We start from the raw sequence: 27,265 nt of genomic DNA, 5'->3' as shown, positions 1-27,265 counted from the left end.
GGAACAGTGACCTAGAGAGAGAGAGAGAGAGAGAGAGAGAGAGAGAGAGAGAATGTGTCACATCAGCTGCTCATTTGCCTCCTCCCTACAGAGAGCTGCTCCTTACCCTCTTCCCTACAGAGAGCTGCTCCTTACCCTCCCTACAGAGAGCTGCTCCTTACCCTCCTCCCTACAGAGAGCTGCATCTTATTCTTCTCCCTACAGGGAGGCTGTTCATAGCCACACCATGACATACGTTTTCACAGTACAGATAAATGCAGTTAAATGCCAAAGTTTTGCAGTTTCTTACCATAGCAGGTTTGACTAGGACTATCTCCTTCCTTGCTGGGTTTTCAGCCACGCAGCTGTAGGGGGCGCTGTTCTCTTCTATCTCCAGAGGGAGGGACAGGGGGGTGCTGAGATTGGGGCTGCTGGTGTAGGACAGTATCTGCCCCTCTCTGTGCCAGGACAGGGTGAGCTCTCTCCCATTCTCCACAGAGCACAGCACACTGCAGCTGGGTTTCACCCTGCTCCTGCTGGACACCTGAGGTCTGGGTACTGGGTCTGTGCAGAGATACAGCAACAGGGAGAGCCTTCAACACTGGCTCTCAACACTGGCCCCTTACTCCACTCTCTGTCTGCCTTCAACACTGGCTATTAACACTGGCCCCTAACTCCACTCTCTGTGTGAGCCTTCAACCCTGGCTATTAACACTGGGTACTGGGTCTGTGCAGAGATACAGCAACAGGGAGAGCCTTCAACAATGGCTATTAACACTGGGTACTGGGTCTGTGCAGAGATACAGCATTTACATTTACATTTTAGTCATTTGGCAGACGCTTTTAATCCAAAGCGACTTACAAGTGCATAGGTTCTACCATAAGTCAGAGCATCACATCCAGAAACTAGCAAAATACACAGGAAATGCTGTTCTAGCAGAGCTGGCAGACCGGAGTGGTCTAGCTGGGGAGTAGGGAGTGATCAGGGATTGTATGTAAGGTGGGGCAGTCCCCTTAGCAGCCTGAAATGCCAACACTAGGGCCTTGAAACGGATGCGTGCGGCAATGGGAAGCCAGTGGAGGCCCATGAGAAGCGGGGTGAGCAACAGGGAGAGCCTTCAACACTGGCTATAAACACTGGCCCCTAACTCTACTCTGTGTGAACCTTCAACACTGGCTATTAACACTGGCCCCTAACTCTACTCTGTGTGAGCCTTCAACACTGGCTATTAACACTGGCCCCTAACTCTACTCTCTGTGTGTGAGCCTTCAACACTGGCTATCAACACTGAGCCCTAACTCCCCTCTGTGTGAGAGCCTTCAACACAACATTCAGGGGTTCCTCAAAGTGTTCCACCTTCTGACAATATCTCTATTGTGATTGTGATCAGATTTGTGATCAGAGTTTCACCATCATTGCTAAGAAATGCCAGGGATGTTCCCCTCCTGAGATGGCAAATGGGTTTCCAGAACCACTTTGGGGCTGACCAAAAGTCCTTCTCCAAAGCCTTCTCCAAGGTCTTCTCCAAAGTTCTCTTGGGGCTGTTTAAATCCTTCCAGACAGGTGTTCCCAGCAAACGCCAATACTTTGTACATGTCTGGGGCCTACCTGGCCTTTCTGGGGCCTACCTGGACTGTGTTGGACCCACCTGGACTGTCTGGCAGCTTTCCCTGACACCTGGCCCACCTCACCTCCAAATGGTCATCAGTGGACAGCTCAGCTCCACTGTCCACCAAATGTCCAAAATATACTGTAGATCATATATATCAAATATACTGAGTTCAATCATTGAATCATATATCATTGTTCAATCATTGAACTTCGGCCCAATGTGTTCTTATGCTATGTACACTTACGAACATCCTTGTATTCGAACGTGGTGTTACTTATGGACAAACCATGACCAACACAGAAGTCCAAGAACATGACACTGCACAAGTTCAGATAGTCTGTTCCTCCCGATTACGCCCTTCCAGGTCTCCCAGTCTTTGCCAGTGTGAGTGCCCCCCAGCACCCCTCCCACCTTCTCCAAGAAGGCCCAATACTCACAACATCTATTTACCTTGTAAACTTCATTTTAAAAACATGCCAGAATAATACAGTACACTTGCACATCGTTAGGCTCCCTAGTATTGGAGTCCCTGGATGCCTGTGGCTGCCATGTAGCTGTCCCTTGCCAGCGGTTTTCACCTGGCCAAACAGAATAAAGTTGGAAGCCTCAACAGTCATCAGGAGACACTTTTGAAGAGACACACTTGTTGAAAATATTGTTTTTAAGAGACTCCTTTCTTCTTTTTTAAAGTTGTGCTGTGTTTTATGCTTGTATGCCAAGAGTTTTATTCTGTTTTGTGATTAGCGGGTTTATTTTGTAGTTGGCAGATGGCCAGGTGCATTCTTTAACACAGAGGTGTCCAATCTTATCCTAAAAGGGCCGGCATGGGTGCAGGTATTTGTTTTAACCCAGCAGTAACACACCTGATTATACTAATGAACTAATTGTGGTCTTTAATCAAGACCTTGATGAGTACAATCAGCTGTCTTAGTCCTGTGCTAAAACAACAACCTGCACACACACCGGCCCTTTCTGGATAAGAGTGGACACCCCTGGTTTAGCACCTTTTAGTGAGTTTAGGTCAGTGTAGGGAAGTTTACTTGCAGGAGACTCACTCCTTTTTGTTTTTGCAAGTTAGGGATAGATTATTTTTTTGGTTCTTGTTAGGTTTCGTGTTTTCTATGTCTTGTATATGTTGTTAGCGTTTCCGTGTATTATTACCCTCTTGTGCTGTCTGTAGTCTGCCTGTCTCCCATTCATTCGTTTCACCTGCTTTCACTTCCTGGTTTTCTTGCACGCCTGATAATTATTTCCCTTAGTTATCTCCCTATATATACCTGTCTGTTTTGTTAGTTCCCTGCCAGATTGTTATGTGCATTATATATTCTAAATTCTGTACATGCTATTGCAAATAACTGTAATATGAAAAACACATTAATAAATACTGTGAAACCCAGTGTCTTCTTTACCTTATATACAATAAGTGCAAATAAAGTTACCCACTGCTGTTCATAATTACTTCATCTTATTTTCAGGTAAGTATGAATTTATTTACGTTTTCCATTGACTCCATTTTAACTTTAATTGTATGCCATGAACTGTATTTTGACACGAATTGCATTTTATGGTCATATTTATTTAAATGAGTATTAAATTGAATTATGCAATTCCTAACTAATGCAATGTTTAAATTATGCCCCCAATCATGAATTTCTACCGCAGCTGAACCCACCACACAACGAACTTACTTCATCCTTCATTAATTCACCAAATCTCGTGACCAAGTGAAGCAATTTAGTTGCACTTAATAAATTAGCAGCACTCGCCATAACCCGTTCCTACTTTTTACACTTAAGTATCACATTAATAAATACTTTCAAGGTTGGCAGGTTCAGAAAAATTAACGAGGCATCAGCACACGTTTAAAGAGTTAACAAGCCACGCGATACTGCGCGATCGACTTCGTGGCTAAGCTAGTGCGCTAGCAAACAATTAGCTGGCAGCAATGATCGTCCGCAGCAACAGTCTTCATTATTAAACAGTCTGCTGTCTTACCGGCTGCCTCTCTGGTGTTTATGAATACTCTCAGCTCTGCATGGGCTCACCACAGTCTCTTCTCCTCACTGCCTGTATACCCATAGACATGTACACATACAACAAAGCCCTGAAACAGAAACTTCAGGTAGCACAGAATGAACTAATCAGAGTAGTCCTGGGCCTTAACCACAGAAGCGGCGTGGGCAAGGCAGTTTATACAACTCCAGTGGTTACCAGTCGAGGTCAGAGCCAGACAGCCAACAGTAGAGCCCCAAATTATTTTAACAATTATTTAAAGAAAATAGCACATGGACACCACACTAGAGCTAGTCTGGGAAATGTAGCCCTCTACAAGCGCTGGATAAAGACAGGAGGAGTATCTTATCTATGCTGGTGCTGTAGAGTGGAAGAAACTGCCTCTCTCCATAAAAGAAGTTGAAAGTGCAGGGTGTTTTAAAACAAGGATCAGGAAACTTGTTAAGCGACCTTCATGTATAAGCTATGTGCCCGATGATGTAATATGATGTGCGCTTTGGTTCCATCGAGAACTCATGATGTATTGTTTTACCATTGTACTTGTATTATTGTATTATTGCACTCGTATTTTATAGTATAATTGCTCAAAGCACTCTAAACAGATGCCTGTCTCCACTTGGACACTGGTACAGCAGGGACAACGATGGAAATAAGTCTTGGACTTTCTTTTCGTTTTTATCCCTGACAAGGCAGAGACATACTGTATGTTTTTTATACTTATGTATTGCCTTTGTCAATAAATCAAATCGAATAAAAAAATAGACGCCGCATCGACCGCTGGATCGTATGTCAACGTCGCCGCCATATTGGTCCGGGCAACTTACTGTAACTCTACTCTGGAATGGACTGGACTGTACTGGATAAAGATGCCTGAGTCTTGTGTCGGCTGGGACCTTATGAACCATCGGTCGCACAATCCAAATACCTTTCACCGGTAAGACTAAACAATTGTTTTTGTTTGTATTTTGGCATTATTACATTATTTGGAGAGTGAACTAGTTGAACACCAGTCAGACTATCTATAGCTAACGTTAGCGATAACGCTAGGTGTAGATATGAAAGCTGAGACTTTAGTACTAAAAGTACATTTTGTTTATTTGATTTCTGAAGTTCTAAAATATTGATTATGGGCCCAAAATCGATATTTTCATCTATAGTAGAGCGTGTGTATGAGTGAGCAGAGCGTGTGTGTGTGAGTGAGCAGAGTGTGTGTGTGAGTGAGCAGAGTGTGTGTGTGTGAGTGAGCAGAGCGTGTGTGTGTGAGTGAGCAGAGAGTGTGTGTGTGTGAGCAGAGCGTGTGTGTGAGTGAGCAGAGTGTGTGTGTGTGAGTGAGCAGAGTGTGTGTGTGAGTGAGCAGAGTGTGTGTGTGAGTGAGCAGAGCGTGTGTGTGTGAGTGAGCGGAGCGTGTGTGTATGAGTGAGCAGAGCGTGTGTGTGAGTGAGCAGAGTGTGTGTGTGTGAGTGAGCAGAGTGTGTGTATGAGTGAGCAGAGTGTGTGTGTATGAGTGAGCGGAGTGTGTGTGTATGAGTGAGCAGAGTGTGTGTATGAGTGAGCAGAGCGTGTGTGTGAGTGAGCAGAGTGTGTGTGTGAGTGAGCAGAGTGTGTGTGTGAGTGAGCAGAGCGTGTGTGTGTGAGTGAGCGGAGCGTGTGTGTATGAGTGAGCAGAGCGTGTGTGTGAGTGAGCAGAGTGTGTGTGTGTGAGTGAGCAGAGTGTGTGTATGAGTGAGCAGAGTGTGTGTGTATGAGTGAGCGGAGTGTGTGTATGAGTGAGCAGAGCGTGTGTGTGAGTGAGCAGAGCGTGTGTATGAGTGAGCACAGTGTGTGTGTGTGAGTGAGCAGAGTGTGTGTGTGTGAGTGAGCGGAGCGTGTGTGTATGAGTGAGCAGAGCGTGTGTGTGAGTGAGCAGAGTGTGTGTGTGTGAGTGAGCAGAGTGTGTGTATGAGTGAGCAGAGTGTGTGTGTATGAGTGAGCGGAGTGTGTGTGTATGAGTGAGCAGAGTGTGTGTATGAGTGAGCAGAGCGTGTGTGTGAGTGAGCAGAGTGTGTGTGTGAGTGAGCAGAGTGTGTGTGTGAGTGAGCAGAGCGTGTGTGTGTGAGTGAGCGGAGCGTGTGTGTATGAGTGAGCAGAGCGTGTGTGTGAGTGAGCAGAGTGTGTGTGTGTGAGTGAGCAGAGTGTGTGTATGAGTGAGCAGAGTGTGTGTGTATGAGTGAGCGGAGCGTGTGTATGAGTGAGAAGAGCGTGTGTGTGAGTGAGCAGAGCGTGTGTATGAGTGAGCACAGTGTGTGTGTGTGAGTGAGCAGAGTGTGTATGAGTGAGCAGAGTGTGTGTGTGTGAGTGAGCAGAGCGTGTGTGTGTGAGTGAGCACAGTGTGTGAGTGAGTGAGCAGAGTGTGTGTGTGAGTGAGCAGAGTGTGTGTGTGAGTGAGCAGAGTGTGTGTGAGTGAGCAGAGTGTGTGTGTGTGTGAGCAGAGCGTGTGTGTGTGTGAGTGAGCAGAGCGTGTGTGTGAGTGAGCAGAGCGTGTGTGTGAGTGAGCAGAGCGTGTGTGTGAGAGTGAGCGGAGCGTGTGTGTGAGTGAGCGGAGCGTGTGTGTGAGTGAGCAGAGCGTGTGTGTGAGTGAGCAGAGTGTGTGTATGAGTGAGCGGAGCGTGTGTGTGAGTGAGCAGAGTGTGTGTGTGAGTGAGCAGAGCGTGTGTGTGTGAGTGAGCAGAGCGTGTGTGTGTGTGAGCAGAGCGTGTGTGTGTGAGTGAGCAGAGCGTGTGTGTGAGTGAGCAGAGCGTGTGTGTGAGTGAGCAGAGTGTGTGTGTGAGAGTGAGCGGAGCGTGTGTGTGAGTGAGCGGAGCGTGTGTGTGAGTGAGCAGAGCGTGTGTGTGAGTGAGCAGAGTGTGTGTATGAGTGAGCGGAGCGTGTGTGTGAGTGAGCAGAGTGTGTGTGTGAGTGAGCAGAGCGTGTGTGTGTGAGTGAGCAGAGCGTGTGTGTGTGTGAGCAGAGCGTGTGTGTGTGAGTGAGCAGAGCGTGTGTGTGTGAGTGATTTGATCACGCTGTTGCTGTGCTAATGTTCCTCTCTCTCACTCGCTCTCTGCCTCTCTTTTCAGGCACCCTCACGTACAGCATGCACATGCACACATTGCAATGTGCTGATGTTGAATTTGCGTCTCTGACACACAAACACGCAGTGGAAGTGGAATTGATGGGTGATGAGATCAAGAATGCGGGCCAGCTGATTGTACATTGTACTAGCTTTGCACACAATGGGTGTGACAGTGAGTGATGTATTAACATTACTCAAAACATTGTCACCCTGCTCTCTACTCAGACCACTCCTATGCATCGCCTGCATCTCCCACTGGTCTAAAGGCCAGACTCAGGGAAGCCTTGGCTAGGGTGGAGAGCCTGGAGTGAGAGATCAGGAACGTGAAGGACTGAGAACGGAGGGCAAAGAACATGGTGTATGGTCTTCTTCAGGATCTGAGGGGGAAGAACCTCAGAAACAAAGAACCGAAAGAAAGGCTCGATTTCTACTTGGGTAAAATGAAAATAAAGCCTTGAACTTCATGGACAATCTTATGTTTACACTTTCCCATCTTTGTTAGACTTCCTAGCTATTATTTCAAGGGCACTCACTAATTATTCTGTGCTAACTGAATTTCAGGTCTTCCGATAGACAGGGCCATGATTACACAACAGACCAGAGGGAGTTTTCTCCCACTCTCACTCAGGGAGTCACTCCATCTTAACCTCCCATATCCACATACACTGCAAAGGTATTCTTCAATTCAATTGATTGTATAAAAAAAAAAAACCGGTTCAGATACATTAAATAACTACTTTTTAAATTCACACGGGTGGATTGATTATTACAGATTAACTGATTGATTGCATTTGACGATTTTGTATTTTAAAGTGGATGAGCTGTGGTCTGCCCTGGAGCACCGGTGATCGAACCACCGACCTTGTGGGTCCCAGTCATGTACCTTAACCGCTACGCTTTTGTATGTGTTTACAGGACAGTCTTGCCCAGACCAGTATGGCGGACGGTTCTCGCATTGCAGCAGCGGGTGGACTCGGTCGATGCGGTGTCTGTGTATGAGTCTGTGTGTATACCTTTACATTTGGTCTGCTCTCGCTGTGATGCTGTGCGCCGTTTTTTATGGTCTGGGCAGCACATGGGCGATTTCCGAACGGTTCCTTCCTGCTCTCCTAAGTGGATTTGTGACGTTTCGTGGCTCGTTCACTTCAATCCATATCTCATTTAATTACATGTTACATCTCCTCTCTAGGTTCCAGCATTCTCTTTTAAACTCCAGTTTGACTTGACATGAACCTATCCTCATCATTCCTCATCAAGCCTTGGCGTTTGCCAGAGCCAGGGGTGCTGTGTGGCTCTGCAGAAACCTTCAGAGGTCCACACAATCATTCAGAGTTGCACTAGGACTTCTGTCCTGTTCATTTATGGCAATGTCCATTTGGTCCATTCTTCCCATTGAGGGTATAGCTAGGTGTTGACATTCTTCCTCAGTTGTTGGTTCTTGTTCATCTGCCCTGCTTAGCTTCAGTACCTGACCAAGCACAGCCCTGTTTAGCTTCAGTACCTGAGCAAGCCCAGCCCTGCTTAGCTTCAGTACCTGACCAAGCTCAGCCCTGTTTAGCTTCAGTACCTGACCAAGCCCAGTCCTGTTTAGCTTCAGTACCTGACCAAGCCCAGTCCTGTTTAGCTTCAGTACTAACCAAGCTCAGCCCTGCTTAGCTTCAGTACCTGACCAAGCCCAGCCCTGTTTAGCTTCAGTACCTGACCAAGCTCAGCCCTGCTTCAGCCATCAGACCGGGGAAATTAACAGGACAATATTTCTGCTGGTGGGGGGTGTTGAGGAAATAATAACTACAAAATATTTATTTACTGTTGTGTGCAGGCTGTACCTACCTGGTACCTGCAGGTTTAAATATCCCGTAGACGAGCTAGCACACGTCATTGGCTGATGCTAGCATAACTGTGGGTTAATAGTCTGTCCAACAACAACAAGTTATCGGATGATATTCAAATGAAATCTACGTCACTGGTTGCGCGTGCTTATGCTCGGCATCGACCGTTGGCTGGAATGAGTGTAAGATCTATGGTTAGATCAGACCACTCAATGTAAAACTATAGGTGGCTACTTGAACGTGAGAAACTATACACAATAATCAGAATCCATTTAAATACAGTTCATATTTTATTTTACAGATCGTAAAAGTAAAGATTAGACTCTGAGGTAACGTCGTCGCCCCCGAAATGACCAATTTCAGTAGCTAAAACTTTTAAAAAGTCTTTTAGTAAAAGTTAGCTAGACGAGATTACCACAGTATAACGAATACGTAACATTCATAAATTAAACTAACATACAGCTTTAACTAAAACTACGTTTAAATAAAAACATGACAATAGGCTGGCTACACTGAGGATCTAATCAAAGTCCAGCCAGCTATCTGCTGATTTCCTTTCCGTCTCAACGGAAGAATAGTAACGTTTGTTAAACGTTCCTGTACAAAATGGTTGCCATGTGTTTAGTCTGCGATGAGCCCCCCCACAACTCTTTAAGTGTGACAGTGCTTAATAAAATCCCACGAAACCTTTTACAGTAACACTAAACCTAAGAGATAATAACCTTTGAGTGTTGATTCCAGTCAGGTGTCGTTGTTCCTGAATATGATGCAACCTGTGGATGCAACGTTAATGATCGATTAATACATCATCAAGTGCAAATTCATATGCTGTCATATGAATGTATTGGAAAGTCTTACGACTTCTAATTTCAGTTCACGTGTTCATGTGTTATTCGCCACAAGGGGGCACACTTGCCTAATAGAAATTAAACCTCAAAAACAGCAAAGAACGCTCCAGGCACCATGTGAGAATCTGCCTCAGGCTTTGCAAATAATGCTCAGGACAATTAGTCTTCTGAGATACGTGTCTAAAATATAGAAAATGTTTATTTGAAGCTTGTCCAAGCCTGTTGAATATGAACAATCCTGGTTCTGGTCTCACATATTGAGCACAGGAGGCCCTTAATTGCTACCTTCTCAGGCCTGATTACTGGTTATTTCAGAATGTGGGCTTCAGAGCTGCTGATCAGACCAGAGAAAAAGGAACATTTATTTGACACGTTAACAGGGCGGCCTGCAGCGTAGTGGTTAAGGTAAATGCCTGGGACATGCAAGGTCGGTGGTTTTGTCTGCTGCTTAGTCTAATCAACTGTACGATCCAGACCGTCTGCCAAATGCCAATAATGTAATGTAATGTAACATGGTGATCAACATTGATGGGTGCAATAACAGTCTATTGGCCAGTCCTGCAACAGGTTGGCTATATGTTTTTACTTGTTACTGAGACAATTATTTTTTAAAGAAGCAAAAGAGTCCTTATTTACTCAAGTAATTGGCATCAATCCTAGTTTGAAGAGCTCCTCACAGCTCCAGGTTATAGCAGGCCCAGATTAAAGACATATCATGCAGTCCATAAGTATTTGGACAATGACACATTTTTTTGTTGTTTTGGCTCTGTACTCCAGCACATTGAATTTGAAATGAAACAATGAATATGAGGTACAAGTGCATACTGTCACCTTTAATTTGAGGGTATTTACATCCGTACTGGATGCCCCCCCCCCCCCCCCCCATTTTAGGGGACCAAAAGTAATTGGACAGTTAAATTCTCAGCTGATAAGTCAGATGTATTCAATTGCTTCCTCGGAGTAAGTATAAGAAAGCTTTCGGAATCTAATCTTGATTTGTTTGCCTTTGGAGTCTGTTATTGGCATTTGTCAACATGAGCACCAGAGGATCATTGCCTTGCTGTGGGATGGAGCACCATCCAATGAGTTTGGAGGCATTTGATTGAACTTGAGCAAATAAGATGCTTCTGTACACTTCAGAGGGCAATTGCCCCTCGAGGACAATTTCCACCTGTTTTGTACTAGTCCAATACAAGTGCCAATATCTCAAAAACTGTTTACTGCACACACGGTTAAACTGAACTGAAATTAAAGAAGAGGCTAGTAATTTTAGTCAGAACAAATTTATGTCAGTGCATGTACATACAGCGCACGCAAAAATTACAAGAAAATGATTTGGTAGTTTAGCACTGAATATCTCAATTTCTAAGTCAAGTACCAACCCAGAACTACTTAATATTTGTGCATAAACTTGATGTCAGCTTGTGTACAAAATATGGTAGAGATATTGACAGGCATTGACAGGTTTTCTGCACCCAGATATTCTCAAGGGTCCCGAAATCTCTCCAAATACAGAACATCTGCATATTTGTCCAGATACATGAATAATCAGAAAAGCTGATTTTTCTATTAAAACAGATTTTTTAAATACAAATGTAAAGGCAATTAACCTTCCCATGTGTTTTTTTCACATGCATGTGAGTATGTTTTTCTAAAGCCTGCCCAAAGTGTACAAAAGGTCTCCAATGCTTTTTAACCAACCCTAATGATTTCAAACCAAACTAAATCACATTTAAAAGAGAACCTTCAAAATGACCAGTAAAATTACAGGTTTATCAATAGCAAGTCCAAATCCTGAGTACTGGAGCAGAGTGAGGAACAGAGTCACTGAGTACTGGAGCAGAGTGAGGAACAGAGTCAATGAGTACTGGAGCAGAATGAGGAACAGAGTCATTGAGTACTGGAGCAGAGTGAGGAACAGAGTCACTGAGTACTGGAGTGCAATGAGGAACAGAGTCACTGAGTACTGGAGCAGAGTGGGGAACAGAGTCACTGTGTACTGGAGCAGAGTGAGGAACAGAATCACTGAGCACTGGAGCAGAGTGAGGAACAGAGTCACTCCGTACAGGAGCAGAGTGAGGAACAGAGTCACTGAGAACTGGAAGAGAGTAACAGAGTACTGGAGCAGAGTGAGGAACAGAATCACTGAATAATGGAACAGAGTCACTGAGTACTGGAGCAGAGTGAGGAACAGAGTCACTGAGTACTGGACCAGAGTGAGGAACAGAGTCACTGAGTACTGGAGCAGAGTGAGGAACAGAGTCACTGAGTACTGGAGCAGAGTGAGGAACAGAGTCACTGAGTACTGGAACAGAGTCACTGAGTACTGGAGCAGAGTGAGGAACAGAGTCACTGAGTACTGGAGCAGGGTGAGGAAAGGAGTCACTGAGTACTGAAGCAGAGTGAGGAACAGAGTCACTGAGTACTGGAGCAGAGTGAGGAACAGAGTCATTGAGTACTGGAGCAGAGTGAGGAACAAAATCACTGAGTACTGCAACAGAGTCACACAGTACTGGAGCAGGGTGAGAAACAGAGTCACTGAGTATTGGAGCAGAGTGAGGAACAGAGTCACTGAGTACTGGAGCAGAGTGATGATCAGAGTCACTGAGTACTGGAGCAGAGTGAGGAACACAGTAACTGAGTACTAGAGCAGAGTGAGAAACAGAGTCACTAAGTACTGGAGCAGAGTGAGGAACACAGAAACTGAGTACTGGAGAAGAGTGAGGAACAGAGTCACTGAGTACTGGAGCAGAGTGAGGAACAGAGTCACTCCGTACTGGAGCAGAGTGAGGAACAGAATCACTGAGTCCTGGAGCAGAGAGAGGAACAGAGTCACTGACTAAAAGAGCCGAGTGAGGAACAGAATGACTGAGTACTGGAGCAGAGTGAGGAACAGAGTCACTCCGTACAGGAGCAGAGTGGGGAACAGTATCACTGAGTTCTGGAAGAGAGTCACTGAGTACTGGAGCAGAGTGGGGAAAAGTGTCACTGTGTACTGGAGCAGAGTGAGGAACAGAATCACTGAGTACTGGAGCAGAGTGAGGAACAGAGTAACTGAGTACTGGAGCAGAGTGAGGAACAGAATCACTGAATACTGGAACAGAGTCACTGAGTAATGGAGCAGAGTGAGGTACAGAGTCACTGAGTACTGAAGCAGAGTGAGGAACTGAGTCACTGAGTACTAGAGCAGAGTGAGGAACAGAGTCACTGAGTACTGGAGCAGAGTGAGGAACAGAGTCACTAAGTACTGGAGCAGAGTGAGGAACAGAGTCACTGAGTACACGAGCAGAGTGAGGAATAGAGTCACCGAGTACTGGAGCGCAGTGAGGAACAGAGTCACTGAGTACTGGAGCAGAGTGAGGAACAGAGTCACTGAGTACTGGAGCAGAGTGAAGAACAGAGTCACTGAATACTGGAGCAGAGTGAGGAAAAGAGTAACTGAGTACTGGAGCAGAGTGCGGAACAGAGTCACAAAGAACTGGAGCAGAGGGAGGAACAGAATCACTGAATACTGGAACAGAGTCACTAAGTACTGGAGCAGAGTGAGGAACAGAGTCACTGAGTACTAGAGCAGAGTGAGGAAAAGAATCACTGAGTACTGGAGCAGAATGAGGAACAGAGTCACTGAGTACTGGAGCAGAGTGAAGAACAGAGTCACTGAGAACTGGAAGAGAGTAACTGAGTCCTGGAGCAGAGTGAGAAACAGAATCACTGAATACTGGAACAGAGTCACTGAGTACTGGAGCAGAGTGAGGAACAGAGTCACTGAGTACTGGAGCAGAGTGAGGAACAGAGTCACTGAGTACTGGAGCAGGGTGAGGAACAGAGTCACTGAGTACTGGAGCAGAGTGAGGAAAAGAGTCACTCAGTACTGGAGCAGAGTGAGGAACAGAGTCACTGAGTACTGGAGCAGAGTGAGGAACAGAGTCACTGAGTACTGGAGCAGTGTGAGGAACAGAGTCACTGAGTACTGGAGCAGAGTGAGGAACAAAATCACTGAGAACTGCAACAGAGTCACACAGTACTGGAGCAAAGTGAGAAACAGAGTCACTAAGTACTGGAGCAGAGTGAGGAACAGAGTCACTGAGTACTGGAGCAGAGTGAGGAACAGAGTCACTGAGTACTGGAGCAGAGTGAGGAAATGAGTCACTGAGTACTGGAACAGAGTCACTGAGTAATGTAGCAGAGTGAGGAACAGAGTCACTGAGTACTGGAGCAGAGTGAGGAACAGAGTCACTGAGTACTAGAGCAGGGTGAGGAACAGAGTCACTGAGTACTGAAGCAGAGTGAGGAACAGAGTCACTGAGTACTGGAGCAGAGTGAGGAACAGAGTCACTGAGTACTGGGGTAGAGTGAGGAACAAAATCACTGAGTACTGGAACAGAGTCACACAGTACTGGAGCAGGGTGAGAAACAGAGTCACTGAGTACTGGAGCAGAGTGAGGAACAGAGTCACTGAGTACTGGAGCAGAGTGAGGAACAGAGTCACTGAGTACTGGAGCAGAGTGAGGAACAGAGTCACTGAGTACAGGATCAGCGTGAGGAACAGAGTCACTGAGTACTGGAGCACAGTGAGGAACAGAGTCACTGAGTACTGGAGCAGGGTGAGGAATAGAGTCACTGAGTACTGGAGCAGAGTGAGGAACAGAGTCACTGAGTACTGGAGCAGAGTGAAGAACAGAGTCACTGAGTACTGGAGCAGAGTGAGGAACAGAGTCACTGAGTACTGGAACAGTGTCACTGAGTAATGGAGCAGAGTGAGGAACAGAGTCACTGAGTACTGGAGCAGAGTGAGGAACAGAGTCACTCCGTACAGGCGCAGAGTGAGGAACAGAATCGCTGAGAACTGGAAGAGAGTAACTGAGTACTGGAGCAGAGTGAGGAACAGAATCACTGAATACTGGAACAGAGTCACTGAGTAATGGAGCAAGGTGAGGAACAGAGTCACTGAGTACTGGAGCAGAGTGAGGAACAGAGTCACTGAGTACTAGAGCAGAGTGAGGAACAGAGTCACTGAGTACTGGAACAGAGTCACTGAGTAATGGAGCAGAGTGAGGAACAGAGTCACTGAGTACTGGAGCAGAGTGAGGAACAGAGTCACTGAGTACTGGAGCAGGGTGAGGAACAGAGTCACTGAGTACTGGAGAAGGGTGAGGAACAGAGTCACTGAGTACTGGAGCAGAGTGAGGAACAGAATCACTGAGTACTGGAGCAGAGTGAGGATCAGAGTCACTGAGTACTGGAGCACAGGGAGGAACAGAGTCACTGAGTACTGGAGCAGAGTGAGGAACAGAGTCACTGACTAAAAGAGCCGAGTGAGGAACAGAATGACTGAGTACTGGAGCAGAGTGAGGAACAGAGTCACTGAGTACAGGAGCAGCGTGAGGAACAGAGTCACTGAGTACTGGAGCACAGTGAGGAAAAGAGTCACTGAGTACTGGAGCAGAGTGAGGAACAGAGTCACTCCGTACTGGAGCAGAGTGAGGAACAGAATCACTGAGTCCTGGAGCAGAGTGAGGAACAGAGTCACTGACTAAAAGAGCCGAGTGAGGAACAGAATGACTGAGTACTGGAGCAGAGTGAGGAACAGAGTCACTCCGTACAGGAGCAGAGTGGGGAACAGTATCAATGAGTTCTGGAAGAGAGTCACTTAGTACTGGAGCAGAGTGGGGAACAGAGTCACTGTGTACTGGAGCAGAGTGAGGAACAGAATCACTGAGTACTGGAGCAGAGTGAGGAACATAGTAACTGAGTACTGAAGCAGAGTGAGGAACAGAATCACTGAATACTGGAACAGAGTCACTGAGTAATGGAGCAGAGTGAGGTACAGAGTCACTGAGTACTGAAGCAGAGTGAGGAACTGAGTCACTGAGTACTAGAGCAGAGTGAGGAACAGAGTCACTGAGTACTGGAGCAGAGTGAGGAACAAAGTCACTAAGTACTGGAGCAGAGTGAGGAACAGGGTCACTGAGTACACGAGCAGAGTGAGGAATAGAGTCACCGAGTACTGGAGCGCAGTGAGGAACAGAGTCACTGAGTACTGGAGCAGAGTGAGGAACAGAGTCACTGAGTACTGGAGCAGAGTGAAGAACAGAGTCACTGAATACTGGAGCAGAGTGAGGAACACAGTAACTGAGTACTGGAGCAGAGTGCGGAACAGAGTCACAAAGAACTGGAGCAGAGGGAGGAACAGAATCACTGAATACTGGAACAGAGTCACTGAGTACTGGAGCAGAGTGAGGAACAGAGTCACTGAGTACTAGAGCAGAGTGAGGAAAAGAATCACTGAGTACTGGAGCAGAATGAGGAACAGAGTCACTGAGTACTGGAGCAGAGTGAAGAACAGAATCACTGAATACTGGAACAGAGTCACTGAGTAATGAAGCAGAGTGAGGAACAGAGTCACTGAGTAGTGGAGCAGAGTGAGGAACAGAGTCACTGAGTACTGGAGCAGGGTGAGGAACAGAGTCACTGAGTACTGGAGCAGAGTGAGGAACAGAGTCACTCAGTACTAAAGCAGAGTGAGGAACAGAGTCACTGAGTACTGGAGCAGAGTGAGGAACAGAGTCACTGAGTACTGGAGCAGAAAGAGGAACAAAATCACTGAGTACTGCAACAGAGTCACACAGTACTGGAGCAGGGTGAGACACAGAGTCACTAAGTACTGGAGCAGAGTGAGGAACAGAGTCACTGAGTACAGGAGCAGAGTGAGGAACAGAGTCACTGAGTACAGGAGCAGCGTGACGAACAGAGTCACTGAGTACTGGAGCACAGTGAGGAACAGAGTCACTGAGTACTGGAGCAGAGTGAGGAACAGAGTCACTCCGTACTGGAGCAGAGTGAGGAACAGAATCACTGAGTACTGGAGCAGAGTGAGGAACAGTGTCACTGACTAAACGAGCCGAGTGAGGAACAGAATGACTGAGTACTGGAGCAGAGTGAGGAACAGAGTCACTGAGTACTGGAGCAGAGTGAGGAACAGAGTCACTTAGTACTGGAGCAGAGTGAGAAACAGAGTCACTGAGTACTGGAGCAGAGTGAGGAACAGTCACTTAGTACTGGAGCAGAGTGAGGAACAGTGTCACTGAGTACTGGAGCAGAGTGAGGAACAGAGTCATTGAGTACTGGAGCAGAGTGAGGAACAGAGTCACTGAGTACTAGAGCAGGGTGAGGAACAGAGTCACTGAGTACTGAAGCAGAGTGAGGAACAGAGTCACTGAGTACTGGAGCAGAGTGAGGAACAGAGTCACTGAGTACTGGGGTAGAGTGAGGAACAAAATCACTGAGTACTGGAACAGAGTCACACAGTACTGGAGCAGGGTGAGAAACAGAGTCACTGAGTACTGGAGCAGAGTGAGGAACAGAGTCACTGAGTACTGGAGCAGAGTGAGGAACAGAGTCACTGAGTACTGGAGCAGAGTGAGGAACAGAGTCACTGAGTACAGGATCAGCGTGAGGAACAGAGTCACTGAGTACTGGAGCACAGTGAGGAACAGAGTCACTGAGTACTGGAGCAGGGTGAGGAATAGAGTCACTGAGTACTGGAGCAGAGTGAGGAACAGAGTCACTGAGTACTGGAGCAGAGTGAAGAACAGAGTCACTGAGTACTGGAGCAGAGTGAGGAACAGAGTCACTGAGTACTGGAACAGTGTCACTGAGTAATGGAGCAGAGTGAGGAACAGAGTCACTGAGTACTGGAGCAGAGTGAGGAACAGAGTCACTCCGTACAGGAGGAGAGTGGGGAACAGAATCACTGAGTTCTGGAGCAGAGTGAGGAACAGAAATACTGAGTACTGGAGCAGAGTGAGGAACAGAGTCACTCCGTACAGGCGCAGAGTGAGGAACAGAATCACTGAGAACTGGAAGAGAGTAACTGAGTACTGGAGCAGAGTGAGGAACAGAATCACTGAATACTGGAACAGAGTCACTGAGTAATGGAGCAGGGTGAGGAACAGAGTCACTGAGTACTGGAGCAGAGTGAGGAACAGAGTCACTGAGTACTGGAGCAGGGTGAGGAACAGAGTCACTGAGTACTGGAGCAGAGTGAGGAACAGAGTCACTGAGTACTGGAGCAGAGTGAGGAACAGAGTCACTTAGTCCTGATGCAGAGTGAGGAACAGAGTCACTGAGTACTGGAGCAGAGTGAGGAAGAGAGTCACTGAGTACTGGAGCAGAGTGAGGAACAGAGTCACTGACTACTAGAGCAGAGTAAGGAACACAGTCACTGACTACTGGTGCGCAGTGAGGAACAGACTCACTGAGTACTGGAGCAGAGTGAGGAACAGAGTCACTGAGTACTGGAGCAGAGTGAGGAACAGCGTCATTGAGTACGGGAGCAGAGTGAGGAACAGAGTCACTGAGTACTGGAGCAGAGTGAGGAACAGAGTCACTGACTACTAGAGCAGAGTGAGGAACAGAGTCACTGAGTTCTGGTGCAGAGTGCGGAATAGAGTCACTAAGTACTGGAGCAGAGTGAGGAACACAGTGACTGAGTACTGGAGCAGAGTGAGGAACAGAGTCACTGAGTACTGGAGTGCAGTGAGGAACAGAGTCACTGAGTACTGGAGCAGAGTAAGGAACAGAGTCACTGAGTACTGGAGCAGAGTGAGGAACAGAGTCACTCCATACAGGAGCAGAGTGAGGAACAGCATCACTGAGTACTGGAAGAGAGTCACTGAGTCCTGGAGCAGAGTGAGGAACAGAATCACTGAATACTTGAAAAGAGTCACGGAGTACTGGAGCAAAGTGAGGATCAGAGTCACTAAGTACTGGAGCAGAGTGAGGAACACAGTGACTGAGTACTGGAGCAGAGTGAAGAACAGTGTCACTGAGTACGGGAGCAGAGTGAGGAACAGAGTCACTGAGTACTGGAGTGCAGTGAGGAACAGAGTCACTGAGTACTGGAGCAGAGTAAGGAACAGAGTCACTGAGTACTGGAGCAGAGTGAGGAACAGAGTCACTCCATACAGGAGCAGAGTGAGGAACAGCATCACTGAGTACTGGAAGAGAGTCACTGAGTCCTGGAGCAGAGTGAGGAACAGAATCACTGAATACTTGAAAAGAGTCACGGAGTACTGGAGCAAAGTGAGGAACAGAGTCACTGAGTACTGGAGCAGAGTGAGGAACAGAGTCACTGAGTACGGGAGCAGAGTGAGGAACAGAGTCACTGAGTACTGCAGCAGAGTGAGGATCAGAGTCACTGAGTACTGGAGCATAGTGAGGAACAGAGTCACTGAGTACTGGAGCAGAGTGAGGAACAGAGTCACTGACTACTAGACCAGAGTGAGAAGCAGAGTCACTGAGTACTGGAGCAGAGTGAGGAACAGAGTCACTGAGTACGGGAGCAGAGTGAGGAACAGAGTCACTGAGTACTGGAGTGCAGTGAAGAACAGAGTCACTGAGTACTGGAGTAGAGTGAGGAACAGTGTCACTCCGTACTGGAGCAGAGTGAGGAATATAATCACTGAGTACTCGAACAGAGTCACTCAGTACTGGAGCAGGGTGAGAAACAGAGTCACTGAGTACTGGAGCAGAGTGAGGATCAGAGTCACTGAGTTCTGGAGCAGAGTGAGGAACAGAGTCACTGAGTACGGGAGCAGAGTGAGGAAAAGAGTCACTGAGTACTGGAGTGCAGTGAAGAACAGAGTCACTGAGTACTGGAGCAGAGTGAGGAACAGTGTCACTCCGTACTGGAGCAGAGTGAGGAATATAATCACTGAGTACTGGAACAGAGTCACTCAGTACTGGAGCAGGGTGAGAAACAGAGTCACTGAGTACTTGAGCAGAGTGAGGAACAGAGTCACTGAGTACTGGAGCAGAGTGAGGAGCAGAGTCACTACGTACTGGAGCAGAGTGAGGATCAGAGTCACTGAGTACTGGAGCAGAGTGAGGAACACAGTAACTAAGTACTGGAGCAGAGTGAAGAAGAGGGTCACTAAGTACTGGAGCAGAGTGAGGAACAGAGTCACTGAGTACTGGAGTGCAGTGAAGAACAGAGTCACTGAGTACGGGACCAGAGTGAGGAACAGAGTCACTGAGTACTGGAGTGCAGTGAAGAACAGAGTCACTGAGTACTGGAGCAGAGTGAGGAACAGAGTCACTGAGTACTGGAGCAGAGTGAGGATCAGAGTCACTGAGTACTGGAGCAGAGTGAGGAACAGAGTCACTGAGTACTGGAGCTGAGTGAAGAACAGAGTCACTGAATACTGGAGCAGATGAGGAACAGAGTCACTGAGTACTGGAGTAGAGTGAGGAACAGAGTCACTGAGTATGGGAGCAGAGTAATGAACACAGTCACTGAGTACTGGTGCGCAGTGAGGAACAGAATCACTGAGTACTGGAGTAGAATGAGGAACAGAGTCACTGAGTACTGGAGCACAGTGAGGAACAGAATCACTGAGTACTGGAATTGAGTGAGGAACAGAGTCACTCTGTATTGGAGCACAGTGAGGAACAGAATCTCTGAATACTGGAACAGAGTCACTGAGTACTGGAGCAGAGTGAGGAACAGAGTCACTGAGTACTGGAGCAGAGTGAGGAACAGAGTCACTTAGTCCTGATGCAGAGTGAGGAACAGAGTCACTGAGTACTGGAGCAGAGTGAGGAACAGAGTCACTGAGTACTGGAGCAGGTGAGGTGTGACCGAGGGATCTGTCCTCCGTTTGCACACTTAATTACACTGGATATCAACATTCGTTATTTTTTTGTGAAATTTTTCTCATGAAAGTGCTGTAAACATTGCTGGGGTTTTTTTCTTTTATGAAGCGAATCACAGTTATTTCCTTTAGTGTCATACCTTAATGTGGGGGGTGGTTAATCTTATTTCACATCAGTACACAACGAATAACTGACAATCTGAAATATTTGTGTACCGTTGCTTTTCAGTGTCATTTCATGAAATAATTGACGGACTTTATATATATATATATTTGCTGTATCTATGAGCTTTGTACTCATTCTGGTAGAATGCCTTATTTCTGTGACATTGTGAGACTAATCCTTTTATCCTCATGTGACACTTACATTTTTTCTATGATTGACACTAAAACAATAAAGCTTTGTGTTCAAATAATACCTGAATTCACAGTGTCATTTACTATACACTGCTGTAAGAACACTGCCCTTAGCCACACACTGCTGTAAGAACACTGTGTAATTTGCTACACACTGCTGTAAGAATGCTGTGTCATTAGCTACACACTGCTGTAGGAACACTGTGTCATTAGCTACACACTGCTGTCAGAACACTGTGTCATTAGCTTCACACTGCTGTAAGAACACTGTCTCATTAGCTACACACTGCTGTAAGAACACTGTGTCATTAGCTACACACTGCTGTAAGAACGCTGTGTCATTAGCTACACACTGCTGTAAGAACACTGTGTCATTAGCTACACAGCGCTGTAATAACACTGTGTCATTAGTCACACACTGCTGTAAGAACACTGTCATTAGCCACACACTGCTGTAGGAACACTGTGTCATTAGCTACACACTTCTGTAGGAACACTGTGCCATTAGCTACACACTGCTGTAGGAACACTGTGCCATTAGCTACACACTGCTGTAGGAACACTGTGTCATTAGCTACACACTGCTGTAGGAACACTGTGTCATTAGCTACTCACTGCTGCAGGAACACTGTGTCATTAGCTACACACTGCTGTAAGAACACTGTGTCATTAGCTACACACTGCTGTAAGAACACTGTGTCATTAGCTACACACTGCTGTAAGAACACTGTGTCATTAGCCACACACTGCTGTAGGAACACTGTGTCATTAGCTACACACTGCTGTAGGAACACTGTGTCATTAGCTACACACTTGCCCGGCTGCACATGAAGGATTCTTGGACCCAGTGACTGCGCAGTTCAGCTGCTGGACTGCAGAGTGAAAGCGCTGTTAAAAATATCCACTCAATGAGGCAAAGTGCCAGAGAACACATCTGCTTTCTGGAAGCAGTTCCTGTTTCCTGCAGAACCCCAGTGAGAAGCAGCTGTGGGGAAAAACATGACATAAAACATGCAGGACAAGTGGTGTCAGTCTTTTTCTTTTTAAACACAAGTGAACAGGTTTTACATTGACAGTGTTACTCTTTCACAGATCATTCACACACTTTACCAAAATGAGCAGCAGCCTTTGGTCTGTGTGGAGCTTCCCTGAGTTTGTTCAGTGTGTCTGCAGTAAGATGAAGCCCTTTACGCTTCGATCAGCACTCACTGCAGTGTATGAGTGAGCAGAGCGTGTGTGTGAGTGAGCAGAGTGTGTGTGTGAGTGAGCAGAGCGTGTGTGTGTGTGAGCGGAGTGTGTGTGAGTGAGCAGAGCCCGTGTGTGAGTGAGCAGAGTGTGTGTGTGTGAGTGAGCAGAGTGTGTGTGTGAGTGAGCAGAGGGTGTGTGTGAGTGAGTAGAGCGTGTGTGTGAGTGAGCAGAGTGTGTGTGTGAGTGAGCAGAGTGTGTGTGTGTGAGTGAGTAGAGCGTGTGTGTGAGTGAGCAGAGCGTGTGTATGAGTGAGCAGAGGGTGTGTGTGAGTGAGTAGAGCGTGTGTGTGAGTGAGCAGAGTGTGTGTGTGAGTGAGCAGAGTGTGTGTGTGTGAGTGAGTAGAGCATGTGTGTGAGTGAGCAGAGTGTGTGTGTGAGTGAGCAGAGTGTGTGTGTGTGAGTGAGCAGAGTGTGTGTGTGTGTGAGCGGAGTGTGTGTGAGTGAGTAGAGCGTGTGTATGAGTGAGCGGAGTGTGTGTGTGTGTGAGCAGAGCGTGTGTGTGTGAGTGAGCAGAGCGTGTGTATGAGTGAGCGGAGTGTGTGTGTGTGTGAGCGGAGTGTGTGTGAGTGAGCAGAGCCCGTGTGTGAGTGAGCAGAGTGTGTGTGTGTGAGTGAGCAGAGTGTGTGTGTGAGTGAGCAGAGCCCGTGTGTGAGTGAGCAGAGTGTGTGTGTATGAGTGAGCAGAGCCTGTGTGTGTGAGTGAGCAGAGCGTGTGTGTGTGAGTGAGCAGAGCGTGTGTGTGAGTGAGCAGAGTGTGTGTGTGTGAGTGAGCAGAGTGTGTGTGTGAGTGAGCAGAGTGTGTGTGTGTGAGTGAGCAGAGTGTGTGTGTGAGTGAGCAGAGCGTGTGTGTGAGTGAGCAGAGTGTGTGTGTGAGTGAGCAGAGTGTGTGTGTGAGTGAGCAGAGTGTGTGTGTGTGAGTGAGCAGAGTGTGTGTGTGTGTGAGCAGAGTGTGTGTGTGTGAGTGAGCAGAGTGTGTGTGTGTGTGAGCGGAGTGTGTGTGAGTGAGTGAGCAGAGTGTGTGTGAGTGAGTGAGCAGAGCGTGTGTGTGTGAGTGAGCAGAGCGTGTGTGTGTGAGTGAGCAGAGCGTGTGTGTGTGTGAGTGAGCAGAGCGTGTGTGTGAGTGAGCAGAGTGTGTGTGTGAGTGAGCAGAGTGTGTGTGTGAGTGAGCAGAGTGTGTGTATGAGTGAGCAGAGCGTGTGTGTGAGTGAGCAGAGCGTGTGTGTGTGTGTGAGTGAGCGGAGCGTGTGTGTGTGTGAGCGGAGTGTGTGTGTATGTGTGAGCGGAGTGTGTGTGTGTGTGAGCGGAGTGTGTGTGTGTGTGAGTGGAGTGTGTGTGTGTGAGCAGAGCGTGTGTATGAGTGAGCGGAGTGTGTGTGTGTGAGTGAGCAGAGCGTGTGTGTGTGTGAGCGGAGTGTGTGTGTGTGTGAGCGGAGTGTGTGTGAGTGAGCAGAGCGTGTGTATGAGTGAGCGGAGTGTGTGTGTGTGTGTGAGCGGAGTGTGTGTGTGTGTGAGCGGAGTGTGTGTGAGTGAGCAGAGCGTGTGTGTGTGAGTGAGCAGAGTGTGTGTGTGTGTGAGCAGAGTGTGTGTGTGTGAGTGAGCAGAGCGTGTGTGAGTGAGTGAGCAGAGTGTGTGTGTATGAGTGAGCAGAGTGTGTGTGTGAGTGAGCAGAGCGTGTGTATGAGTGAGTAGAGTGTGTGTGTGAGTGAGCAGAGCGTGTGTGTGTGAGTGAGCAGAGTGTGTGTATGAGTGAGCAGAGCGTGTGTATGAGTGAGTAGAGTGTGTGTGTGAGTGAGCAGAGCGTGTGTGTATGAGAGCAGAGCGTGTGAGTATGAGTGATTTGATCACGCTGTTGCTGTGCTAATGTTCCTCTCTCTCACTCGCTCTCTGCCACTCTTTTCAGGCACCCTCACGTACAGCATGCACATGCACACATTGCAATGTGCTGATGTTGAATTTGCGTCTCTGACACACAAACACAGTGGAAGTGGAATTGATGGGTGATGAGATTAAGAATGCGGGCCCGCTGATTGTACATTGTACACAGTGAGTGATGTGTTATTAACATTACCTATCCACCCATTTCTGTTCCTCGACTTCTGTTTCTGGATTCTGTTTTTGTCTGTTTAACCTGCTAGTTACCGACCCTTCGCCTGTGACCACGATTATCCCTGCTATACCTGTTTGCTGGAGTTTTGACCCATTGCCTGGACTTTGTATTACGAACTGCCTTATTCCTGCCAAATCTGTTTTCTGGCTATTGACCCTCACCTGACTGACCTGCATATATTATAATAAAGACTTTGTTATAATATCTCTGCCTTGGTCTTGCATCTGGGTTGCTTGTTCTACGGACCTGATAATTCTTTTGAATTTAAAAACCTTTTATTAACTTCCGTTCAGTGGAAGTTAGTTTTAGGTTGCGGTCCATTTTTGTTTACTCATGTTGGGCCGTAACAACAGATACATGCAGAGACCCAAACATACTATAACGACCTCTCCCATATTAACTAGGTACAAATGTGCTGATACTTACTGTACACCGTCAGCTGGTATATGTCTACAGTTTGTGGCCCATCATTGTTCTCCACTTTATACGCTCCAGAGTCCTCCATCTTGAGCCCAGACAGGGAGAAGAGTCCTGTGCTCTTGTCCCACTGCAGTCTGTCACTGTATCTTTCATTAATGATGTGGAATTTGCTTTCAATCACCTTGCCAATCTTACTGCCATTTTTGTACATATGTCCATCGTTCTTCACTGCAGTTTGGAAATGGACCCTCTCTCCCACAATGCAGTTCAGTTTCTTTGACTGTGTAAAAGATATGTGCAAACCTGGGAAGAGACAGTAAAAGAAAGACAGATAAAGAGGGGGGGGTGTAAGAAGGGTAGGCGTATGTTACTTGTGTTTCAGGTTTACTGTTCACTTAAACAGGGAAATCATTATCCATTATCTATAAGAGTAACAAGTAGAAGTCATGTGGAAGGTTGTATGCCTTTTAAAACATACAATATAAAAGCCCACTACATACAGCTGGCCAAGTGTTTGACTAGAATGTAGAATTAGTGGGCAGTCATTAATCATTGGGCGCAGTAATTTTGCAGCATGGATGATTTTTTGATGCATTAAAATGATATTTTTCTAAACTGCTGAAATTCAACATTTTGTATGTTTTTAAATGGATGCAATCTTCTATAACCTATAGAAAGATGAATAATCATTACAATTTATCAAAGTCCTTTATCCATAACACAGTCTGTGTCCTTCAAGGCCCTCTTATAATAGTTCTTGTTTGCACGTTCTAGGAATAGCCAAAGTGCTGCTTACAAACAGCCTGAGCTACAATTTTAACAACATTTTCTTCACATATTTCCCAGACATTCCAATGACTGTTGTTTCAGTAATCTCAGTGAACGAAGGCAGGACATCAGTGAGGCACTGAAATGAGCCAAGATTGAAAAAGGAGAATAAAAAGCCACAACATTGTAAAACAATTAGGTATTAGATAAGTATATTTACTGATAATTACTGAGATTTGACAGACTTTTTTGATGCAAGTTATCATTATTGAATCCATTCAGAAGAAATGCCTTCAAACTAAAAAGTTACTATATCCTACCAGCAGTCCAACAGGTATATAAGAGTATCAAGAGTCCTACCTGCAGTCCAACAGGTATATAACAGTATAAGAGTCCTACCTGCAGTCCAGCAGGTATATAACAGTATAGCAGGGTCCTACCTGCAATCCAACAGGTATATAACAGTATAACGGTGGTTCTCATGTTGCTCTGAAATGAAGGTTTCACTGGCTGAAGCCGTCTGCAGTCTGGACTTCCTTAATCTAAACGGCTGTATTAGAACCCACCCGAACACACCACAAACACACACACACATGCCCACAGCACAGTATCACTCACACACTGAACCCCAAGCAAAGCACAGACACACAGATACACATACACACACACACACACACACACACACAGAGAATTTCCTCTTCAGTCAGAGGAAGTGAAGGACCCTCAGAGCACCAGAAGACCAGCACCAGGAGTGGCATACAATAGTCTGAACAGTGGCCTCTAGAGGAGAAGATGAAAAGTGCAGGTTGCTGAGTGTGGATAACGGGGTTCAGGGGAATCTTTGGGGAGCTGCGTCAGACAGCTGCAGCAGGAATAAAACCATCCGGGAACCCTCCCTGCTTTCATTTCTCCGCAACATAACTTCCTCTTTCTGTCTTTAATCACGCCCTGGCTCTGAGCACGTGGACAGTTTTTCTTTACTTCAGAACGCTCTCATCAACTGGCTGTCCCACTGTAGATAAATACTCAAGTACAAGGGTGTTATGTGTGGGGGTATGTGTGGTTCTAGTCTCACCCTGCAGGTAGAGCCAGGAGGTGTACCCTGCACTGATTACTAACCCACCACACCCTTCCTCCACATGGTCTCTCTCTTTGTCTTAGCAACCAGCCTTACCATGAAGGAAGGGCTGAACCGGCCTTACCATGAAGGAAGGGCTCAACCAGCCTTACCATGAAGGAAGGGCTGAACCAGCCTTACCATGAAGGAAGGGCTGAACCAGCCTTACCATGAAGGAAGGGCTGAACCAGCCTTACCATGAAGGAAGGGGTGAACCAGCATTACCATGAAGGAAGGGCTAAACCAGCCTTACCATGAAGGAAGGGCTGAACCAGCCTTACCATGAAGGAAGGGCTGAACCAGCCTTACCATGAAGGAAGGGCTAAACCAGCCTTACCATGAAGGAAGGGCTGAACCAGCCTTACCAGGAAGGAAGGGCTGAACCAGCCTTATCATGAAGGAAGGGGTGAACCAGCCTTACCATGAAGGAAGGGCTGAACCAGCCTTACCATGAAGGAAGGGCTGAACCAGCCTTACCATGAAGGAAGGGCTGAACCAGCCTTACCATGAAGGAAGGGCTGAACCAGCCTTACCATGAAGGAAGGGCTAAACCAGCCTTACCAGGAAGGAAGGGCTGAACCAGCCTTACCAGGAAGGAAGGGCTGAACCAGCCTTACCATGAAGGAAGGGCTGAACCAGGTGCTGTAAATCAGTGTAAGAGTTTAGGATTGTCCCAGTAGAACAAACAATTGTCTATCAGCCAAAGTAAACATTACTGTCTGGATGGCTTCAGCCAATTACAATTGCCGTCTTGATCTTTATTACAAGATCAACAAAGATCACTCTTTCCTTTATGCTACTGCTGTTATTGTAATAAAGATCACTCTTTCCTTTATGCTACTGCTGCTATTGTAATAAAGATCACTCTTTCCATTATGCTACTGCTGTTATTGTAATAAAGATCACTCTTTCCTTCATCAAGATTTGAGTATCATGCCCCCTTTAACTTCATCAGTCTAGCTACATTTTCTATTTTTCATTTTTTTTAAATGTGGGTGTGAAAAATGATTTGATCATGCTGATTTATGCATGATGTTTAGGGCGTGAAGCCACAGATATCCTGTCCTCATTGTGACCATGACGCTGATGTGAGTATCCTGTTTCAGATCTTCTCAGCAAAATATGTTTAATTTGCGAACAAGCGCCTAACTGCAAAAACTGCCCTAAGAAACCTGCCTTAGCTGAAGCAGACTGAAGGACAGCAAACCCACTGCATGTTGGATGAA

At 46.6% G+C, this 27,265-nt stretch overlaps 1 protein-coding gene across 1 annotated transcript in view; it reads right to left on the bottom strand.

Moving 5' to 3' along the window:
* LOC133130690 (uncharacterized) overlaps positions 1-25,779 on the bottom strand; it is a 26,443-nt gene extending 664 nt beyond the window's left edge. The window contains exons 1-4 of the mRNA XM_061245459.1: positions 25,363-25,779; positions 24,161-24,457; positions 290-543; positions 1-11 (exon numbers count right to left, since the gene is read on the bottom strand). The exon at positions 1-11 is cut by the window's left edge and continues 113 nt beyond it. Of these exons, the coding sequence (XP_061101443.1) occupies positions 1-11; positions 290-543; positions 24,161-24,457; positions 25,363-25,405 (605 nt within the window). The 5' untranslated portion in view covers positions 25,406-25,779. The remainder of the gene's footprint in view (positions 12-289; positions 544-24,160; positions 24,458-25,362) is intronic.
* Between the last annotated feature and the right edge of the window lie 1,486 nt (positions 25,780-27,265).

This window comes from Conger conger, chromosome 6 (genome assembly GCF_963514075.1).
Source record: "Conger conger chromosome 6, fConCon1.1, whole genome shotgun sequence".
Taxonomy (NCBI): domain Eukaryota; kingdom Metazoa; phylum Chordata; class Actinopteri; order Anguilliformes; family Congridae; genus Conger; species Conger conger.
The sequence above is the reverse complement of the archived record's forward strand: the minus strand, read 5'-3'. Positions and strand labels throughout refer to the sequence as shown.